At 37.8% G+C, this 23,483-nt stretch overlaps 1 protein-coding gene across 3 annotated transcripts in view; it reads right to left on the bottom strand.

Annotated features, from left to right (window-relative positions):
• Positions 1-23,483, bottom strand: part of USP32 (ubiquitin specific peptidase 32) — a 220,331-nt gene that overhangs the window by 140,285 nt on the left and 56,563 nt on the right. For all 3 annotated transcript variants that reach the window (XM_064582871.1, XM_064582870.1, XM_064582872.1), the window contains one exon: positions 19,147-19,274. In XM_064582871.1, the coding sequence (XP_064438941.1) occupies positions 19,147-19,274 (128 nt within the window). Of the gene's footprint in view, positions 1-19,146; positions 19,275-23,483 lie in introns of those variants that run through there.

A 23,483-nucleotide genomic window follows, 5' to 3' on the forward strand; every position in this document is an offset into this window, starting at 1 on the left:
TTTTTCACTAGCTCTTTCTGATTCTGCTCTGACCATGTACATATATCACTATGATAAAAAAGATAATTATTTGCGGGGCACCTGGGTGGCTCAGTCGGTGAAGTGTCTGCCTTCGGCTCAGGTCATGATCCCAGGGGTCCTGGGATCGAACCCTACATCGGGCTCCCTGCTCAGCACCACACTATTTAAAACTTACAAAAGTATTTTTAATGAAAAGTAAAATAAACCTTCTCCATCTTATCCCTATTACCTAGAGTCCTTCCCCGGCAGCAACCAGTTATCCTGCTTTGCAAATAAAACTGGTTTTTTTTTAAGATTCATTTATTTGAGAGAGAGACAGAGATCGTGAGAAGAGAGCATAAGCAGGGAGGAAAAGGAGAAGCAGGCTCCCCACTGAGCAAGGAGCCCGATGTGGGACTCACTCCCAGGACCCTGGGATCATGACCTGAGCTGAAGGCAGACACTTAACCGACTGAGCCACCCAGGCATCCCAAAAGGCAATTTTATTAAATGAAATTTTCATTTATATAGGAATGCCCAGCCTCCATGATACTGTCTAATCTAAATAAATTCCTGTTACTACTCACCCTAGATCATAATACAGCTTGTGTGATACAGCTTGTGGCAAAAACTGTTAGCAGTCTACACAATATCCATTTTTTATTCCTTCCTTAGTAATAGAACCTCAATTTTTCCCAAGACGTTAATGATCAATCATAAATCAAAACTTGTATTTCGGATCATCTGCTCTTGTAATTTGATTTGGGGGTCCATATTGGACACCATGGTTTACTTTCTCATTCTACTGAGACTTAATGCTTGTGGTCACATGGAATTCCTAGACCTCAGTATGAGAAACTCTGTAAGTTGCCTATCTCTTTGAGGTTCCTCCAGAGAAGCACCAAAGGAAAATTCATGCATACAGGATAGAATAATCTATAATTTTAGTCCTATTTCCCCAAAAAGTCTTACCAAGTGTTATGAAAAGAAGTCTGATTATTTTCACAGGACATTCTAAGAGACAGAAATTAATTTTATTTATGTAGATTACTGTCCTCTCAAATTACTTTATTGTTAAAGAATCAGTTGTTAGGGGCGGAGCAAGATGGCGGAGGAGTAGGAGACCTGGATTTCGTCTCCTCTCAGGAATTCAGCTGGATAAGGATCAAACCATTCTGAACACCTACAAACTCAACAGGAGATCGAAGAAAAGAAGAGCAACAACTCTCTCATCAGAAAAGCGACCACTTTCTGGAAGGCAGGACGTGCGGAGAAGTGAATCCGAGGCGATATTCGGGAGGATAGACGGTGGGGGAGGGGCCTCTGTTGCAGCTTCTGGCAAGTGATAGAGGCGCGGAGCACAAAATTGGAACTTCTAGAAGTCTGCTCCACTGAGGGACGTCACTCTGGTGGCTAAGCGGGGGGTGGAACCCTCCGGGACAGTGTGGTCTCAGGACCCTCGGGGTCACAGGAAGACCGGGGGTGCCTGAGTGTGGCAGAGCTCCCAGGTAACGGAGCAGGGAAGCCGGCTGCAGAGGCGGAGCCCAGGCGCGGGCTCTCAGCTCCGGGTCGCCATAAACCGTGACCCGCGGCACAGTCGGGCCACTGCTCCTCCAGCAGGGACCCAACAAGCGGCAGATCCGGGGAGACTCACCTTCTTCCCCAGTAGGAGCGGCGCGGGAGTGCACCGCAGGGATCTGCAGGGTTTGGAGACTACACCCGGGGTCGGGTGCCAGAGATAGAGGCGCGCGGTCGCAGGCCGGGTGAGCACAGAGTGTGGCCGGAGAGCGGGGAGACGGGAGTGACTGACGGCTTTTCTCTGGGGGCTCACTGAGGAGCAGGCCCCGAGTTCTTGGCTCCTCCGGGGCAGAGATTAGGAGGCCGCCATTTTCACTCTCTGCCTCCAAAGCTGTACGGAAAGCTCGCAGGGAACAAAAGCCCCGGAGAGCAAACCCGAGCAGATTACTTAGCCGGGAGGGGGCAAGGGCGGGGCAATTCCGCCTCCAGCAGAGACATTTGGGAACCACGGCAACAGGCCCCTCCCCAGAAGATCAGCGAGAACAGCCAGCCAAGACCAAGTTTACCGATCAATGAGAACGGCAGAACTCCAGCGCTAGGGGAATACTGCACATAGAATTCACGGCTTTTTTACCATGATTCTGTAGTCTTTCAAAGTTAATTTTTTTTTAACTGTCTTTTTTTTTTTTTTTTGAATTTTTCTTTCTCCCTTTTTCAACCAACATCTTATCAATCCCTTTTTTAAAAAGCATTTTTATTTTTCATTTTTAGAGTCATATTCTATCCCTTCATAGTAGTTACCCGTATTTTTGGCATATATATATAAGTTGTTCTCTCTTTAAAATTTTGAGATAGTTTCTTCTAACAGATTAAAATATACCCTAAATCTCTAGTATATGGTGTTTTCTATTCCCCTGCCTGATCACATCCTCTCCCTTTTTTTTCTTTTTTCTTTTTTTAAATCCTCTTCTTTCTTTTTTCAAAGAACTTCTTATCAATTCCTTTTATAAAATTTTTTATAATTTCCATCTTTAAAGTCATATTCCATCCCTTCATCATATCAACCCTTATTTTTGTACATATATAAGTTTTTCTTTCTTTAAAATTTTGGGAGGCACTTTCTTCTGAAAGACCAAAATACACCCCAAATCTAGTGTGTGGCACTGATCTATATACCAGCCTGATCATATTTGATCACATTCTGTTTTTTTGTTGTTCTTGTTTTGTTTTGTTTGTTTTTGTTTGTTTTTATCTTTATCTTTTTCTTTTTTTTCTTTTTCCTCTCTTTCCATTTCTTTTCCAACTGCTTCAGGTCTTTTCTGATTTGTTTAGAGTATATTTTCTGGGGATGTTGTTACTCTGCTAGCATTTTGTTCTCTCATTAATCTATTCCCCTCTGCACAAAATGACAAGACGGAAAAAATCACCTCAACAAAAAGAACAAGAGGTAGTACCGACTACCAGGGACCTACTCAATACGGACATTAGTACGATGTCAGATCTAGAGTTCAGAATCATCACTTTAAAGATACTAGCTGGGCTTGAAAAAAATATGGAAGTTATTAGAGAAACCCTTTCTGGAGAAGTAAAAGAACTAAAATCTAACCAAGTCGAAATCAAAAAGGCTATTAATGAGGTGCAATCAAATATGGGGGCACTAACTGCTAGGATAAATGAGGCAGAAGAGAGAATCAGTAATATAGAAGACCAAATGATGGAAAATAAAGAAGCTGAGAAAAAGAGAGATATAAATTTTTTTTTTAGAGAGATAAACAACTACTGGATCACGAGGGCAGAATTCTAGAGATAAGCGATACCATAAGACGAAACATTAGAATAATTGGGATCCCAGAAGAAGAAGAGAGAGAGAGAGGGGCAGAAGGTATAATGGAGCAAATTATAGCAGAGAACTTCCCTAATTTGGGGAAAGAAACAGGTATCAAAATCCAGGAAGCACAGAGAACCCCTCTCAAAATCAATAAAGATAGGTCAACACCCCAACATCTAATAGTAAAACTTACCAGTCTCATAGACAAAGAGAAAATCCTGAAAGCAGCTCAGGAGAAGAGATATGTAACCTACAATGGTAGAAACATTAGATTTGCAACAGACCTATCCACAGAGACCTGGCAGGCCAGAAAGGACTGGCAGGATATATTCAGAGCACTAAATGAGAAAAATATGCAGCCAAGAATACTATATCCAGCTAGGCTGTCATTGAAAATTGAAGGAGAGATAAAAAGCTTCCAGGACAAACAAAAACTAAAGGAATTTGCAAACACAAAACCAGCCCTACAGGAAATCTTGAAAGGGGTCCTCTAAGCAAAGAGAGACCCTAAAAGCAACATAGACCAGAAAGGAACACAGACAATATACGGTAACAGTCACCTTACAGGCAATACAATGGCACTAAATTCCTATCTTTCAATAGTTACCCTGAATGTAAATGGGCTAAATGCCCCAATCAAAAGACACAGGCTATCAGACTGGATTAAAAAACAAGACCCATCGATATGCTGTCTGCAAGAGACTCATTTTAGAACCAAAGACACCCCCAGATTGAAAGTGAGGGGGTGGAAAACATTTACCATGCTAATGGACACCAAAAGAAAGCTGGGGTGGCAATCCTTATATCAGACAAATTAGATTTTAAACCAAAGACTGTAATAAGAGATGAGGAAGGACATTATATCCTACTTAAAGGATCTATCCAACAAGAAGATCTAACAATTGTAAATATTTATGCCCCTAACATGGGAGCAGCCAATTATATAAGGCAATTAATAACAAAAGCAAAGAAACACATCGACAACAACACAATAATAGTGGGGGACTTTAACACCCCCCTCACTGAAATGGACAGATCGTCTAAGCAAAAGATCAACAAGGAAATAAAGACTTTAAATGACACACTGGACCAAATGGACTTCACAGACATATTCAGAACATTCCATCCCAAAGCAACAGAATACACATTCTTCTCTAGTGCCCATGGAACATTCTCCAGAATAGATCACATCCTAGGTCATAAATCAGGTCTCAACCGGTACCAAAAGACTGGGATCATTCCCTGCCTATTTTCAGACCACAATGCTTTGAAACTAGAACTCAATCACAAGAGGAAAGTCGGAAAGAACTCAAATACATGGAGGCTAAAGAGCATCCTACTGAAGAATGAATGGGTCAACCAGGAAATTAAAGAAGAATTAAAAAAATACATGGAAACCAATGAAAATGAAAACACAACTATTCAAAATCTTTGGGATGCAGCAAAGGCAGTCCTAAGAGGAAAGTATATAGCAATACAAGCCTTTCTCAAGAAACAAGAAAGGTCTCAAGTACACAACCTAACCCTACACCCAAAGGAGCTGGAGAAAGAACAGCAAGTAAAGCCTAAATGCAGCAGGAGAAGAGAAATCATAAAGATCAGAGCAGAAATCAATGAAATAGAAACTAAAAGAACAGTAGAACAGATCAACGAAACTAGGAGCTGGTTCTTTGAAAGAATTAACAAGATTGATAAACCCCTGGCCAAATCAACAAAATCATGAATGAAAGAGGAGAGATCACAACCAACACCAAAGAAATACAAACAATTATAAGAACATATTATGAGCAACTCTATGCCAGCAAATTAGATAACCTGGAAGAAATGGATGCATTCCTAGAGATGTATCAACTACCAAACTGAACCAGGAAGAAATAGAAAACCTGAACAGACCTATAACCAGTAAGGAAATTGAAGCAGTCATCAAAAATCTCCCAAAAAACAAAAGCCCAGGGCCAGATGGCTTCCCAGGGGAATTCTACCAAACATTTCAAGAAGAATTAATACCTATTCTTCTGAAACTGTTCCAAAAAATAGAAATGGAAGGAAAACTTCCAAACTCATTTTATGAGGCCAGCATTACCTTGATCCTAAAACCAGACAAAGACCCCATCAAAAAGGAGAATTACAGACCAATATCCCTGATGAACATGGATGCAAAAATTCTCACCAGAATACTAGCCAATAGGATCCAACAGTACATTCAAAGGATTATTCACCACGACCAAGTGGGATTTATTCCTGGGCTGCAAGGTTGGTTCAACATCCGCAAATCAATCAATGTGATACAATACATTAACAAAAGAAAGAACAAGAATCATATGATCCTCTCAATAGATGCAGAAAAAGCTTTTGACAAAGTACAGCATCCTTTCTTGATCAAAACTCTTCAGAGTATAGGGATAGAGGGAACATACCTCAATATCATAAAAGCCATCTATGAAAAACCTACAGCGAATATCATTCTCAATGGGGAAAAACTGAGAGCTTTCCCCCTAAGGTCAGGAACGTGGCAGGGATATCCACTATCACCACTGCTATTCAACATAGTATTGGAAGTCCTAGCCACAGCAATCAGACAACAAAAAGAAATCAAAGGCATCCAAACTGGCAAAGAAGAAGTCAAACTCTCACTCTTTGCAGATGATAGGATACTTTATGTGGAAAACCCCAAAGACTCCACCCCAAAACTGCTAGAACTCATACAGGAATTCAGTAAAGTGGCAGGATATAAAATCAATGCACGGAAGTCAGTGGCATTCCTATACACCAACAACAAGACAGAAGAAAGAGAAATTAAGGAGTCGATCCCATTTACAATTGCACCCAAAACCATAAGATACCTAGGAATAAATCTAACCAAAGAGACAAAGGATCTGTACTCAGAAAACTATAAAATACTCATGAAAGAAATTGAGGAAGACATAAAGAAATGGAAAAACGTTCCATGCTCATGTTTTGGAAGAACAAATATTGTGAAGGTGTCAATGCTACCTAGGGCAATCTACACATTCAATGCAATCCCCATCAAAATACCATCCACTTTTTTCAAAGAAATGGAACAAATAATCCTAAAATTTGTATGGAACCAGAAAAGACCCCGTATAGCCAGAGGAATGTTGAAAAAGAAAAGCAAAGCTAGCAGCATCACAATTCCGGACTTCCAGCTCTATTACAAAGCTGTCATCATCAAGACAGCATGGTACTGGCACAAAAACAGACACATAGATCAATGGAACAGAATAGAGAGCCCAGAAATGGACCCTCAACTCTATGGTCAACTCATCTTTGACAAAGCAGGAAAGAATGTCCAATGGAACAAAGACAGTCTCTTCAACAAATGGTGTTGGGAAAATTGGATAGCCACATGCAGAAGAATGAAACTGGACCATTTCCTTACACCACACACAAAAATAGACTCCAAATGCTTGAAAGACCTCAATGTGAGACAGGAGTCCATCAACATCCTAAAGGAGAACACAGGCAGCAACCTCTTTGACCTCAGCCGAAGCAACTTCTTCCTAGAAACATCGCCAAAGGCAAGGGAAGCAAGGGCAAAAATGAACTATTGGGACTTCATCAAGATAAAAAGCTTTTGCAAAGCAAAGGAAACAGTCAACAAAACCAAAAGACAACCGACAGAATGGGAGAAGATTTTTGCAAATGACATATCAGATAAAGGGCTAGTATCCAAAATCTATAAAGAACTCATCAAACTCAACACCCAAAGAACAAAGAATCCAATCAAGAAATGGGCAGAAGACATGAACAGACATTTTTCCAAAGAAGACATCCAAATGGCCAACAGACACATGAAAAAGCGCTCAATATCGCTCGGCATCAGGGAAATCCAAATCAAAACCTCGATGAGATACCACCTCACACCAGTCAGAATGGCTAAAATTAACAAGTCAGGAAACGACAGATGTTGGCGGGGATGCGGAGAAAGGGGAACTCTCTTAAACTGTTGGTGGGAATGCAAGCTGGTGCAGCCACTCTGGAAAACAGTATGGAGGTTCCTCAAAAAGTTGAAAATAGAGCTACCATACGATCCAGCAATTGCACTACTGGGTATTTACCCCAAAGATACAAAAGTAGGGATCCGAAAGGGTATGTGCACCCCGATGTTTATAGCAGCAATGTCCACAATAGCCAAACTGTGGAAAGAGCCAAGATGTCCATCGACAGATGAATGGATAAAGGAGATGTGGTATATATATACAATGGAATATTATGCAGCCATCAAAAGGAATGAGATCTTGCCATTTGCAACGACATGGATGGAACTGGAGGGTATTATGTTGAGTGAAATAAGTCAAACAGAGAAAGACATGTATCATATGATCTCACTGATATGAGGAATTCTTAATCTTAGGAAACAAACTGAGGGTTGCTGGAGTGGGGGGTGGGGTGGGAGGGATGGGGTGACTGGGTGATAGACACTGGGGAGGGTATGTGCTCTGGTAAGCACTGTGAATTATGCAAGACGGTTGAATCTCACATCTGTACCTCTGAAACAAATAATGCAATATATGTTAAGGAAAAAAAAAAAGAAGAAGGAGGAGGTAGCGGGAGGGGAAGAATGAAGCGGGGGAAATCAGAGGGGTAGACAAACCATGAGAGACGATGGACTCTGAAAAACAAACTGAGGGTTCTAGAGGGGAGGGGGGTGAGAGGATGGGTTAGCCTGGTGGTGGGTATTGAGGAGGGCACATTCTGCATGGAGCACTGGGTGTTATGCACAAACAATGAATCATGGAACACTTCATCTAAAACTAATGATGTAATGTATGGGGATTAACATAAGAATAAAAAGAAAAGAATCAGGTGTTAAATTTGTTAAAGGGAAAAAAATAAATATTATTTTCAGAAAAAAGGTAAAACATGCCATTTGCTCTACATTCTTAAATATATTTTATTATATTTACTCTATAATCTCTATTTTTTTCACATAAGAACTGTCCTAGAGCTTCATAAGCCTGTGTCAGGTATCTATCCCACAGAACCGTTGACTATTAGATGCTAAGCATAAACCCACATCATAAAATGTTTATGTAACACCAGAGTCCGAAAGTAAGTTACTAATACTTTTTAAATTTAGAGAACAGAATACTCCGTATTACTTCTCTCCATTCTTCAAGCCCCAAAGCAAAGGAGCCTTGCCTAAACAAAATAACCCAGGATATCTCTGTACATTACCTATTTATATCTGACAGATTGTCTGACCAATAACTAATCCTAGGATTAACTGGACAAACCAGATTACTAGCTCTGTCTTAGGTAACTTCCTGCTGCCATCACACCAAAGAGCAAGTTCTGAGATTCAGTCTCTACCGCTTTTCTCATCTCTAAAAAACCTTGTCTATTTAAGTCTATTCAAATACACAACTACGTGTCATGCTCAGAGCATAAACTATATAGTGTCACTAGACATCAGTGAGGTAAATTATTAGTATACCCTCTCAATTAGCTTGGCAGTGGTTTAAAATAATTAAATAATTTCTCTGAAGTTCTGGGTTTTAACTCCCCTTCCACTTACTAGCTTCCTTTAAAGCAAATATTTGTCCCTGGTCTATTCCCATCCCAATGAAGAAGCTGAAGTCTCCTTAGATCCAGAGGTGCTCTGAAGAAGCTTCAGGTTCAACTACAAGGTTTCAAATCAAAACTGCTCTCCTTGGAGTCAGTGTCTCTGAATTCTGTCTATGGAGATTTCCTGGCTTTTTTCCTTGGTATTTTCATACCTTAATGCATGATACTAAGATTGGATCCTTGTCCTCACAACTGGCTCCCAGTCCTACTTTATTATCCATACTTTTCTTGGAAACTGATTATCCTGGATCTTCTATTCCTAACGATCTCATTCTGGAATCTCCTTGCTTTAACTTCCATTTTCTACAAGTTTAATTTAATCTGTAACTTCAAATCAAGAGGGAAAAGGCAGAGTTCCAAATTTATCACTGAGAATTCCTCCCTTTCACTGCCCCAACTTTCCCAGCCTAACCTAGCCCACAACCTTTCCCACTCCATTCCAGTCCAATTTCAAAGACCACTAAAACATCATAAATTTAACTGCATTTCTAACTTTTCTAATTACAATCAAGCTGCTCATACACCTAATTCCTACAACAATTCTGATCAAAGGTTTGGAGGTTCTTTTGCCTCAGAACTTAAGTGACTAGGGGACGCCTGGGTGGCTGTCAGTTAAGCGGCTGCCTTCGGCTCAGGTCATGATCTCAGGATCCTGGGATCGAGTCCCGCATCGGGCTCCCTGCTCAGGGGGGAGCCTGCTTCTCCCTCTCCCTCTGCTTGTGCTCTGTCAAATAAATAAAATATTAAAAAAAAAAAAAAAAAGAACTTAAGTGACTAGGAAAGGACCTTGAAGTAAATTAATAAAGTTAGAACTAAAACCCAAATACCCTAACAAAGACTGAAAAAGAAATGATACACCTTGTCAATAGTCAATTTTTATATAATAGGCTCACTTTTCCAGGTAGTATAAGTATTCTTCCTGAAAAACACAAAAAGTACATCTAATTAAATGTTTTTACAAAGTTTTTGAGGGATAATTGAAGTACAATAATAAACTGCAAATATTATTAGTCCCATTTTTAAACTGCACATATTTAAAGTATACAAATGATCAGTTTTGTGATGCCATGTCATACCACTGAAACTATCACCACAATCAAAAAAACAACATTTTTATCACTCAAAAGTGTCCTCATGTCCCTCTGTAATCTCTCTCTCCCTCTTCTTCCCCGTGCACCACCAGCACCCAGTAAGCTTCCTTTCAGAATAGAGAACTTTACAACTTCTAGAATTTTATTATGAGTGGAATCATAAGCATATATTCTATTTTTACTTGGATTCCTTCACTTAGCACAGTGATTTTGAGATTTGTTCATGTTTTTGCATGTATCAATAGAACTTCCTCTTTTTTTTTATCTTCCTTTTTATTGCAGTCATCAAGTACGATTTTTCAAAGTAGTTAAATCTTCATTGTGAATACATCTTAGTATATTTAAAATGAATAGAACATATTTTTAATATGCTTCTATTTTATTTTATTTATTTATTTTTTAAAGATTTTATTTATTTATTGGACAGAGACAGAGATAGCGAGAACAGGAACACAAGCAGCGGGAGTGGGAGAGGGAGAGCAGGCTTCCCGCCGAGGAGGGAGCCCGATGTGGGACTCAGTCCCAGGACCCTGGGATCATGACCTGAGCCAAACGCAGACGCTTAACGACTGAGCCACCAAGGCACCCAGAGCCACTTTAGGCTCTAATATGCTTCTATTTTAAAAGGAAGAACGTCATAGACTGCCCGATGAAGAAATATATTTTAGTAGTATATCACTTCTGGGAAAAAAAAAGAATTAAAAACTTCAATTATCTAACTTTAACAGCTATAAATACAGGACAAGATTTCTTTAAAACTTATTCCCATGCATGGGAACGCCTGGGTGACTCAATCGGTTAGGCATCTGCCTTCAGCTCGGATCAGGATCCCAGAGTCCTGGGATCAAGCCCCACATCGGGTTCCCTGCTCAGTGGGGAGCCTACTTCTCCCTCTCATCCCCGCTTGTGCCCTCTCCCTATCTGTCTTCTCTCTCTCTCTTTCAAATAAATAAATAAATAAATAAAAATCTTTTTTAAAAAGTACATTAAGAAAGGATTCTCACATTTATCACTTAATGACAAAAATAAAGAAATATAGAAGTCTAACTGTATTTTACAACTCTTTTCCCTACATTTTAATCTAAATACTGAATGCAACATGTCACACTAGTCAAAGATGATAGTCTTAGAAGATAATAATTACCATATGCAAGGCAAACAAAATGGTTCCATTTCTGCAACAATTTTATTAGGTAGCTCCTCAATAAAATAAAGCTATATTTATTCCATCTATGGGCATGGGGAGAAAGGGGAAAAAGATAAGAATTCAGATGTCTCCCTCTATATTCACCCAAGTTTAGCAAATATTCGTTGCTTTTCCCACCATTTACAATTCTTTTTATATGAATGTTATGATTTCTATAGTCAAACAGCTAAATCTTATCAGCTGAATTTTGGCAGTTTTTAACATGGTTATAAATTAAATCAACCTTATTTTACCTTTTAATGCCAATTAAGGAACATGCTATTGGACAGATGTGTTTATCAAGACTGACTTGAACAGGATACTGATTATTTTCACCATCTACTACACTAGTCATATCAGTAGCTCAGTTAATAAATACACCAAGAATTCAAGTAAGTCATTATGCATAAGTTATTTTCTTTTTTTAAAAAAGATTTTATTTCTTTGACAGAGAGAGACACAGCGAGAGAGGGACCACAAGCAGGGGGAGTGGGAGAGGGAGAAGCAGGCTTCCCGCTGAGCAGGGAGCCTGATGCGGGGCTCGATCCCAGGACCCTGGGATCATGACCCGAGCCAAAGGCAGACGCTTAACGACTGAACCACCCAGGCACCCCATGCATAAGTTATTTTCTGTAAGAGTATTTTTTAGTTCCAATATAAATGAATAACTTCTTTGACATCTGCAATACCATTTACAACATTCATAATTTATATAATGTACTTGATATAACGTTTTATATAAGAAGTTCACTAGTTCCATTATGCTTAATGACATTATCAGCTCTTCCACTATAAACTGCCTTTTTACAAATATTTATTTGCGAGAGAGAGAGAGAGAGAGCGTGTGCACACACAAGCTGAGGGGTAGAGTGAGAGGAAGAGAATCCTCAAGCAGACTCCCTGTTGCAGCCTCAATCCCAAGACCCTGAAATCATGACCTGAGCCAAAATCAAGAGTTGGGACACTCTATAAACTCTAAAAACTCTGTTTCTCAATAGTTTATGAAGCCGTTTAAAAATCACCCTAGGGGGGTGCCTGAGTGGCTCAGTCGTTAAACGTCTGCCTTCAGCTCAGGTCATGATCCCAGGGTCCTGAGATCGAGCCCCGCATCGGGCTCCCTGCTTAGGAGGAAACCTGCTTCTCCCTCCCCCACACCCCCGCTTATGTTCCCTCTCTCGCTCTGTCTCTCTCTGTCAAATAAATAAATAAAATCCTTTTTTTTTTTTTAAAGATTTTATTTATTTTTTTGGCAGAGAGAGACACAGCGAGAGAGGGAACACAAGCAGGGGCAGAGGGAGAGGGAGAAGCAGGCTTCCCGCTGAGCGGGGAGCCCGATGCGGGGCTCGATCCTAGGACCCTGGGATCATGACCTGAGCTGAAGGCAGACGCTTAACGACTGAGCCACCCAGGCGCCCCTAAATAAATAAAATCTTTAAAAAAAATAAATAAAAAATAAATAAAAGTCACTCTAGGATAAAACTTTGCAGTTAAGAACCATAAAGACAATAATGCATGTTTTTTTTTAAATCCATATGTAATTTTACAAGAAAGCGAAATAATCTGTTAATATTTTCATCTAATAGAATCCCTGGAATCTTTTATGTCCAGTCTTATAAAAAGAAATACTGAAAAACCATGAAATTTAAGAACTAGTGTAAATATTACACTGTGAACAAAAAGTGATGCAGTTAAATCAAGTCTAGTGAACATTTTACAGATTCTAGTTACAGAGAAAGATTTTAAATCAGTATCCTGCCTAGTGTTCTCCTGTTAGCTAGAATGTCAAGATCAGGATTTACTGTAACAAATGTTACAGTTAGCTACCCTTCTCTGGTTTATATAAACACATTAGTTATTTTGGATATTACAAGAGTCAATGATCAGTAGCATCAAGTGCTAACAATCAATGACTAGAGTTGCCAAGAAAGTTGTTACCCACCATTCTAGTAAATCCAACATAAAGGAATGTACTAAGTAATACAGATCAACTAACATCAAAACAAATACTAATCATAATTCTGTGGTCAGTCCCCCTAAACCTAGACTATCTAGTAAATACATGTCCCTAGTCAACAAGGGGCATCTAAATGCAATATGAGGGCGCCTGGGTGGCTCAGTTGGTTGAGCGACTGCCTTCGGCTCAGGTCATGGTCCCGGAGTCCTGGGATCGAGTCCCACATCGGGCTCCCGGCTCAGTGGGGAGCCTGCTTCTCCCTCTGACCCTCTCCCCTCTCATGCTGTTTCTCTCTCTCTCTCTCTCTCAAATAAAACAAAAAAAAAAATAAAAAATAAAAATAAAAAAAATAAATGCAATATGAATACCTCAGCATAAATTTACTACCACTAATGGAAAAATATCCTACTAACCAACTGGTTTTACATGTTGATCACTATGTCTGAAAACACTTTAGGCTCTAAGATTGCTTTCACTTAACATGTGCATTTTCCTCTAATTTGGAAAAGGTTAAATGTTCAAAGACTGCAAAAGTTAGCAAAGCTAACTGACTTCACGAATATTGGTTTTCTGGTCATTCTTGTAATGGGATTTTGCAGAATAATATAATATCTTTTAAAAAGCATTAATAAATCAAATGCTCATTAACTTTATACTATATGCACAGTACTCGGGGGCATATTTTCTAAAAGTCATAAAGTCTGCCCATCAAGAATTGTAACTTAGTTGAGAGACAAGATTTAAATGAACAATTAGAGAACAAGCCATCACTTCATAAAATGTGCTACATAGTAGAGGTAGGCTTTAATACCTGTAAGGAACGGGAGAAAAACAATGTGGGCTAAAAGTGTCAGAGGCGGCTGTAAGGAGAAAAGTGGAAAGGTATTACTATACTAGCCAGTCATCCAGAATTGAAATCAATCCTGAGAAAGAGATTTAAGTTTTTGGTTAAAAGAAATAGTTAATGGGCGCCTGGGTGGCTCAGTTGGTTAAGCGACTGCCTTCAGCTCAGGTCATGATCCTGGAGTCCCGGGATCGAGTCCCACATCGGGCTCCCTGCTCAACAGGGAGTCTGCTTCTCCCTCTGCCCTCTTCCCTCTCGTGCTCTCTGTCTCTCATTCTCTCTCTCAAATAAATAAATAAAATCTTTAAAAAAAAAAAAAAAAAGAAATAGTTAATGAGCAGCTACTACAAATTCACTTGCCTAGCAGATTTTGTAAATGGTGAAAACTACTTTTAATTGAATGTAAAAACAAGAGGTATTGATTACAAATGAATACTACATGGAAATGTGTGGTTATTGGAATTTCTTTGGGGAGCGCCTGGGTGGCTCAGTTGTTGGGCGTCTGCCTTTGGCTCAGGTCATGATCCCAGAGTCCTGGGATGGAGCCCCACCGTCGGGCTCCCTGCTAAGCAGGAAGCCTGCTGCTCCCTCTCCCACTACCCACGCTTGTGTTCCCCCTCTCACTGCCTCTCTGTCAAATAAATAAATAAAATCTTTTTTTAAAAAATTAAATAAATTTAAAAAAATAGAATTTCTTTGGGAGGATAGGAGTTGGGGGATGGGTGACACCCAAAAGAAAATATAAGCACTGGATTATTAAGAGTTAGTTGCCTTGGTTCAGAAAAGGCCAATTTCAAGTATTACACATTTTCCATTTACTTACCACGTACTCCATTTGACTTTGTTTTCTCAATCTCCTCAAATTCTATTCATTTACTATTCTACTCAAATAACACATGGTTACTATTATAAGCAAGACAGAACTGCATCAAAATATTAATTATACTAATCTATCCTAGAAACAATGAGACAAATGAAATCGATGCTTAAATTCCAAAAATTGTAAACTGTCATGAGTTTTTATTCTTCATCCCAAATGTGTTAGAATTTATCACAGTAAGTTTTCAGAGAAGGTTAAAAAAAAAAAAGAGAGTTCAGTTCAATCCTAAATAAATCTCTCTTTTGCTCTAAAAATATACAGCTACTCTCTTCTAGAAAATAATTTAGAAACTCACAATGCTTCTTAATCAACATATTAAGGACTAAAGTTACTTTTTAACTTTTTAACTTTCATCCTTTTCTACTAAGATTCCAAAAATACCTCCCCTTACTTTTCAAAGATATATCATTACTTTTACTTTAAAGGAAAACACTGATTAACTAGGGAATGAAGTTCTCCCTCCATCCACAATTGGCAGCTTAAATGGTTCCTGTGGCTTTTCTTATAGAGATACTGACATTAAAATAATGCAGTTGTGCCTCAAAACATTAACTTCCGAATCTCACCAAGAGTAGGTGACCCTCTTCACCCAAATTTAAGGCTGAAGCTCTCCACAGGATTTTAAGAAAGGCCTCACAAGGGCCATCACTTTATTTATAAATCTAATTATTTAACTTATTTCCCTGAAGCTATAAAATACAGACCTCCATTCTGAGTCTACCTACTCACTAAAACTAAATTCAAGCTTTAAATAAATAAATAAATAAATTCAAACTTCAACACTACCTGCATAGACCTTTAACTTCCATTTTATTTAAAATGTAGCATTTCTCCTTCAGCAAATGACTCTATACTCTGCAAAGAGGAATTATACTAATAAATTCTCTCCCTTTCCCAAATACACACAGAAGCTGATGAAATCTATCTATTGACCTGCCTATCTCAGAGAGATGGCTAAAATAAACCACAAGCTGATATTGAAACTGCTCCAAAACTGAGCTTAAATGAGGTTCACTCATCCTTTTGAGATTATGGTATGAAAAACTATAAAGACTTCCTTTCCTGAGAAAATACCAGCAATTGATTAAAGATAAAAGTACTTATTAGCTCCTTATTATACTTCACAATTTACACATTACACTTACTAATCAATATCCACATGCTAATAGTACACATCCTCACTTAAAATAAACCTACTTCAGTAAATAATAGGGCAAAAAAAGCTAGTATCATCACTAAAAGCATTTATAGAATTTACGTGTTTTAATACCGTGCTAGATTTTACACACAAAACAGCGTTAACTACAATGAAACTGAAACTTGAAACTATCACTGTGGACTTTACAATTTAACATTAAGATTGTTCTTGTAAAAAATATTCTAGCCAGTGATTAATCTTAACAGAGAGTCCAAAGGACAGAGGAAGATTCCTGAAGCAGTTTTGGGTGAAAGGAAATTTATGAGATATTCACATAAAAATGATGTTGCAAGGAGTTCCACTTCCACCTTAGATGTAAAAGGTCTGAAAAAGTGTTACTTCTAATCTATAAACCAGAAAAAGCCAAATAAACTATCATATTACAACATTTCTTGAGCCTATCAGAGGCAATCAAGTAGCCTGACATCCCAGGAAGGACAGATTTCCCCAAAACACGGGATGCATGAACTGCCTCTCCAATAGCGGAACATGGCAAGAAGATGCAGCTGCTATGCACACGAGTAAGAAAAAAATCAACTAAAATTTTAACAAATCTATTTTCTGTTTCTATAGATTGGCTATTTTGACCATTTCATACAAATGGGATAAAAAAAAAAAAATGGGTCTTTTGTGTTTAGCTTCTTTGACTTAGCATGTTTTGCAGGTTCTTCCATGCACATATCAGAAAACTTCATTCCTTTTCATTAACAAATAATATTCCATTGTGTGGATTCTACATTTTGTTCAGCCGATGGACATTTGACTTGCACAATGAAAACTAAAGAACATTAAAAAAATTAAAAATCTAAATGTAAAAACTTCCTAATTTCATAAGTCAGAAGCCTTAAAATATTGTTAAAATGGTAATAATCCCCACACCAATCTACAGATTCAATACAATCCTATCAAAATCCCAGATGCCTTTTTTGCCTAAATTGACAAGATAATCCTAAAATTTATATGTGAATACAAGGGACCTAGAACAGACACAACAACTTGAAAAAGAAGATCAAAGTTAGAAGAATAACATGTTTTGGGGGCACCTTGGTGGCTCGGTCAGTTAAGCATGTGACTTTGGCTCAGGTCATGATCTCAGGGTCCTGGGATTGAGCCCCGCATCAGGCTCCCTGCTCAGCAGGGAGTCTGCTTGTCCCTCTGCTCCTCTGCCTACTCATGCTCACGCTCTCGCTCTCTTTCTCTCTCACTCTCTCAAATAAAAAAATAAAATCTTAAAAAAAAAGGAACAACATATTTTGACTTCAAATCTTTTACAAAACCAGAGTAATCAAGACAATGTGATACTGATGCAAGGAGACACAGATTATCAATGGAACAGAACTGAGAATCCAAAAATAAAACTATGTTTATGGCCAACTGACTTTCAACAATTTTAACATCAGTGACAAGAAAATTCAATGGGGAAAGAACAGTCTTTTTGACAAATGGTTCTACAACAACTGGAGAACTACTTGCAAAAGAATGAAGTTGGACTCCTTATCCCACACACAAAATTAATACAAAATAGATGAAACCTAAATTTAAAAGCTAAAACTCTTAGAGGAAAGCAGAAGAGTAAATCTTTATGACCTTGGGTTAGGCAATGATTTCTTTTCCTTTTTTTTGGCAATGATTTCTTAGATACAATACCTAAAACACAATGATAAAAGGAAAAACAGGTAAACTGGACTTCACCAAAATTTTAAGTTTTGTGTTTCAAAGGGTAGCATCAAAAGAAAGTAAAAAGAAAACTTACAGAATGGGAGGGTATATTTGCAAATATGTATCTTATAAGGCACTTGTATCTAGAATACATAGAGAACTCTTACAACTCAATGTACACATGTAAATCTTTATATATGGCCCAAAGAGACAAGTGAGATAGTCTGACTTAATTTATTCCCAGTACCATGAACTACATTGAGTCTGACAGTTTTGACTTTAAGAAAGGAGGTGAAGGGAGAGAAAGGCTGAAGGCAGTATACATTTGAATTTGGAATATTTTAATTATTATGGACTCAGAGGACCCTTCCTCAACTGCCAACTTATAGTATCTCATAAATTTGCTAGTTATATACTAAAATAAAATAAATTCCAAAATTTTATATACAAGCATTTAAGACAAAAAGACTGAAAGAAATAGGAAGATGAACTCACAATGAAACAGAAAATCCAATAAATAGTATTAAGGAAAAAAGTTAACTCTGTCATAAATCCGAAACAATGGCAGAGGTACGTAATTTTACAAAAAAAAAAACCAACCAACCACATTTAAGAAAATTAATGCAACATATACCCCCACAAAAAAAAGATAAAAATTAAAAATGTAAACTGTATATTACATAAACCACAGGTTCAAAAGCACACAACCCATGTTAGAAGCAGAAACGGTGACTAATTAAGAATGGTGAATTACAGTTCTTTGTAATATAATAAGCTTAAAATTCCCATAATTTTCAGTGTTTTATTAACATTTTCAGTGTTCTATTCTCATTTCACATTTGGAATGACAATGCATATCTGTGTATGAAGCTATAAAATAGTTAACTTACTATTTTTAGAAAGGGTAGATTTGTATCAACTTAGGACATTTTATCTCTACCTAAAATTTTTAGTAGAAATTAAGTAAGTCTTTACAGGTTCCAATAAGCTAGTGTTTCATTTACTACATTTAATTTTATAGAATTAATTTAATTCGGTTTTGCTATATGGAAAGGTTTTCTTTAACACGAAATTTGTAAAACATACTCCCAACATAAAATGTATACATCAGAGTAATGAAGTTTATAAGAATAAGAAGTCAGTCATACAAATGGTCCCATGGTTACAGTCAGTGGCTATTAAAGCTCAGAAGAATAAAAGCAGCAAACTGCAGATCTGTGTTACTCCCATTTGGCCTCTAAAAACACAGCCATATTGACATCTAAAATAAGACCTATTTACTGACTCAGCAAGAAAAATAACTGTAGGGAAGATTACACATGTTAAGACCAGAAAGCTCCTCAAGAATTCAGGCTGGTGGATAACCATCTCAAAGGAAAACCTAGAATATAAAGATTACCTCAGCAACTTTGGGAGGCACTCCATCCCCAAGCACTTCCCTGATGAAGCAGTGCTGGCCCATATAGTATGAGAGCCCACAGGTCCTCTTAAAGGCATCTTTCAGTCGTTTCAGCTCTACATCCGTAACTGCAATTCAGAAATTGAAGAGGGTAAGAAACCAGAAGAGAAAAGAAGTCTCTCAAAATCTTCATTTTTTAAAAATAAGTGTTGGCAAGTATGTGGAGAAAGGGAACCCTTGTGCATTGTTGGTGGGAATGTAAATTGGTGCAGCCACAATGGAACATTTTGGAGGTTCCTCAAAAAATTAAAAACAGAAATACCATATGATTCAGCAATCTACTTCTGAGTATTTCCCCCCCCCCCACACACTTCTGGGTATTTATCCAAAGAAAACAAAAACACTAATTTCAAAAGACAGATGCACCCCTATGTTCACTGAAGCATTACGTACAATAGCCAAATTATGGAAGCAACCTAAGTGTCCATTAATAAATAAATGGGTATAGAGCACCTGGATGGCTCAGTTACGTGGCTAACTCTTGATTTAGGCTCAGGTCATGATCTCGGGGTCCTGAGATCAAGCCCCGTGTCAGGCTCCATGCTCAGTGTGGAATCTGCTTGAGATTTTCTCTCTCCCTCTGTTTCTCCCCCCAGTCACGCTCACATGTGCGCGCTTTCGCTCGCTCTCTCAAAATAAATAAATAAAATCTTTAAAAAATAATGGATAAAGATAAGGTATATATATACACATACATATGTGTGTGTGTGTGTGTGTGTATATATATGTAATACAGAATATTACTCAGACATGAAAAAGAACAAAATCTTGCCATTTGCAACAATTTGGATGGACCTAGAGGGTATTATTCTAAATGAAATAAGTCTGGGGGCGCCTGGGTGGCTCAGTTGGTTAAGCGACTGCCTTCGGCTCAGGTCATGATCCTGGAGTCCCGGGATTGAGTCCCACATCGGGCTCCCGGCTCAGCGGGGAGCCTGCTTCTCCCTCTGACCCTCTCCCCTCTCGTGCTCTCTGTCTCTCATTCTCTCTCTCAAATAAATAAATAAAATCTTTAAGAAAAAAAAAAAAAGAAATAAGTCTGACAGGGAAAGACAAATACTGTATGATTTCACATATATGTGGAATCTTAAAAACAAAACAAACAAAACAGAAACAGACTCATAAATACAAAGAACAAACTGGTGGTTGACAGAGGAGAGACAGATGAGGGGATGGATAAAATAGGTAAAGGGGATAAAGAGTGCAAACTTTCCAGTTATAAAATAAATAAGTCACGGGGATGTAAAGAGCAGCATTGGGAATACAGTCAATAATATTGTATTAACCTTGTATGACAACCATTCATAATGTATATAAATCACTATGCTGTATACCTGAAACTAATATTACATTGTTTACCAACTATACTTCAACTTCCTTTGGGATAAAAATTATATTATTTATACTCCTTGAGCACTTATCTATCCATGTGGAGGACAGTCTCCAAGCTTAGCTTAGATTTTGTCATCATTTACAAAGAAAGTGATCTATAAATTATTCTAACAACCTAATATTTTTAGATACCCACTATCAAAAAAATTACTGAGTCATTATTTTAGGCATTTTGAAGACCTTTTTTCACCAATTAAAACAATATCTGCCTATAAGGATAAGAAAAATACTCTTTAATATTACGCAGTCAGTTCAAGGATCATAATGGAGGCACAGAAAAGGTAGGTACCTTTAGCCCATGCTGGAGGAAAGAGAAGACTCTGGACAGAGAGGATGATTACATAAAAACGTAAAGGCTATCACGGAACACTTCATCTAAAACTAATGTTGTAATGTAAGGGGATTAACATAAGAATAAAAAAATTAAAAAAAAAAAACACACAGGTTCAAAAATAAAAAGTATCAAAAAAAAAAAAACAAAACGTAAAGGCTAACTAAAGCAAAAGGGACAAGGGCATGCCAGGCAGAAATGACAGTCTGTTACAAAGTACAATGATGAATGGAGTGTATGGAATTGTATGTTACTAGAACAAAATAAACAAGGCAGGGAGTAGTAAATGATAAACCTAGGGTGGCAGTCATTTGACTAAGTCATAGAAATTTTGCTCTGTCATAATAAAGAAGGGATATAGTCAGACACAATTCAGATAGAAATTCCAGGCAGATAGGAAACAGGACCCAGTCAGATACAATTCAGATAGTTCATTCTACCAGTAGTGGAATATGAGAATAAGGAATATGGAATAAGAGAAGCAAAAAGTAGACTAATACAAGAAGAAAAGGAGAAGCTAAATCTGAGAAATGTCTAGAAGAAAAGTCAGTAGAACTTGAGAGCCTGACTGAGAAGCAATCTAGGATAATATTCAGGATACTAGTCAGGGAAACTTGAAGGATGGTATTATCATGTAGAAAGGGAAAGTAAGAAAAAGATAAGTGAGGAAGAAAAGATAATAAACTTTGGTAAGGATATACTGTATATGAAAAACCTTGGGGAAATTCAGTGCGTTTTTACAATTATGAGTGTAAAGCTTAGGAGAGGTTTGAAGAGAATCATCAGCATATAGGTAGCCATTAAATCCATAAATAAGCACAGTGAATTAAGAGAAAAAACTGTAAGAAACCAATGCTTACAGGATCTGCAGACAAAGAAAAAATACTCTAAGAATATTGATAACGAACAGTTAGAACAGGAAAAACAAGAAAGTATAGTCTCCAAAGGACAAGAAAAAGGGACTGGTCTACAGTCTTGCATAAGGTAGAAAGGACCAACAAGATAAGGCCTGAAGAGTCCCTGGCACATATTTTATCATTCAATAAATGTTTATAGTAGGGAGAGAAACATGGCTTTGACATTTTGTAGGGCAATGATAAAACAATAAGAACTAATACTTGAATAAGTAGCTAGAGAAAAGTGTGAATACTACATGCTTAATTCATTAAAATTTGGAGTCATACTATTAACATCCTCAATATATTCATTTTTTTCCTTATAGAATACAAAAGTGAGGGGTGCTTGGGTGGCTCGGTCCGTTAGGCACCGGGCTCTTGATTTTAGCTTGGGTCATGATCTCGGGGTCAGGACATCAGGCCCCGTGTCAGGTGGAGGCTGCTTGAGATTCCCTCCCTCTCCTTCTGCCCCGCCTCCCCATGTGTGCACTCTCTCTCTTAAAAAAAAAAAAAAAAAAAGGAATGCAAAAGTGAAAAACAGAACAAAGCTCATCTCATAACTACAGTAATGGAAAATAAATTACTTCAGCTACTGGAATACATATTTCTTCAAAATGCCTAATTTTCATTAATAGCTTTACTAACAAATTAGAAGGCTGACTGACAGTCTAGCAGAAGAGACAAGAAAATCAATCATTGGGATATAAAATGATAATCTCATACACTGTTGGTTACAGATCATTTGAAGGACTATTTGGTAGTATGTTTAAAAAATAGCAGTCTATTGACTAATAAACTTACTCATTTATAACATGAGAAAATATATGCAATAAGCTTTTTTTTTTTTAAAGATTTTATTTATTTGACAGAGAGATAGCAAGAGCAGGAATACAAGCAGGGGTAGTGGGAGAGGGAGAAGCAGGCTTCCCGCTGAGCAGAGAGCCCGATGCGGGGCTCGATCCCAGGACCCTGGGATCATGACCTGAGCCGAAGGCAGACGCTTAACAACTGAGCCACCCAGGCACCTCTGTAATAAGCTTTTTAAAGCATTTATAAGAAGCAAATGATGTCCATCAACACAGGATTGAATAAGTTACTATATATAGTTGAAATAGAATATCAGACACTAATATACTGCCCAGATCCACAATTATTGAAAATAAACAGCACTTTTATTTATTCAAAATAAACAGACTAACAATCAGCTCATATGTAGACAAGGAGTACATACATTAAAAGTGTTCTCTTCTACAACTGGAACTTTGAAAACTTTAAAAATAAAAATTTAGGAGGACTGCAATCCCAGCTGGGCCACTCCTTATCCCTGGAGTCTTCTGTAAGATGGCAGTTCGAAGAGTATTTATCTTACTGGGTGGTTGGGAGGTTCTGTTCACTAATGCAAAGTGCTCAGAACAGTGCCTGAGTTACAGAAAGCCATCTAAATGTTATTTATTGTGGCTGTCATCATCGTATCTGTGAGATGAGAATAGCCTCCTATAACTGTTGTGAGAAAATCATGAAATAAAATGAAATTATACCATAATACTTCCCATGTTTCTAACAGCTTCACATACTTTTGTTTAAACTAAGGTGCCTAATGAATATAAACCATAAAATAGCTCAGGTTTAGTACATCCAGACATTCAATAAATGGTATC

The sequence above is a fragment of the Mirounga angustirostris genome, unplaced genomic scaffold, assembly GCF_029215605.1.
Source record: "Mirounga angustirostris isolate CCGP_5_RB_7025 unplaced genomic scaffold, mMirAng1.0.hap1 SCAF_17, whole genome shotgun sequence".
Classification (NCBI taxonomy): Eukaryota; Metazoa; Chordata; class Mammalia; order Carnivora; family Phocidae; genus Mirounga; species Mirounga angustirostris.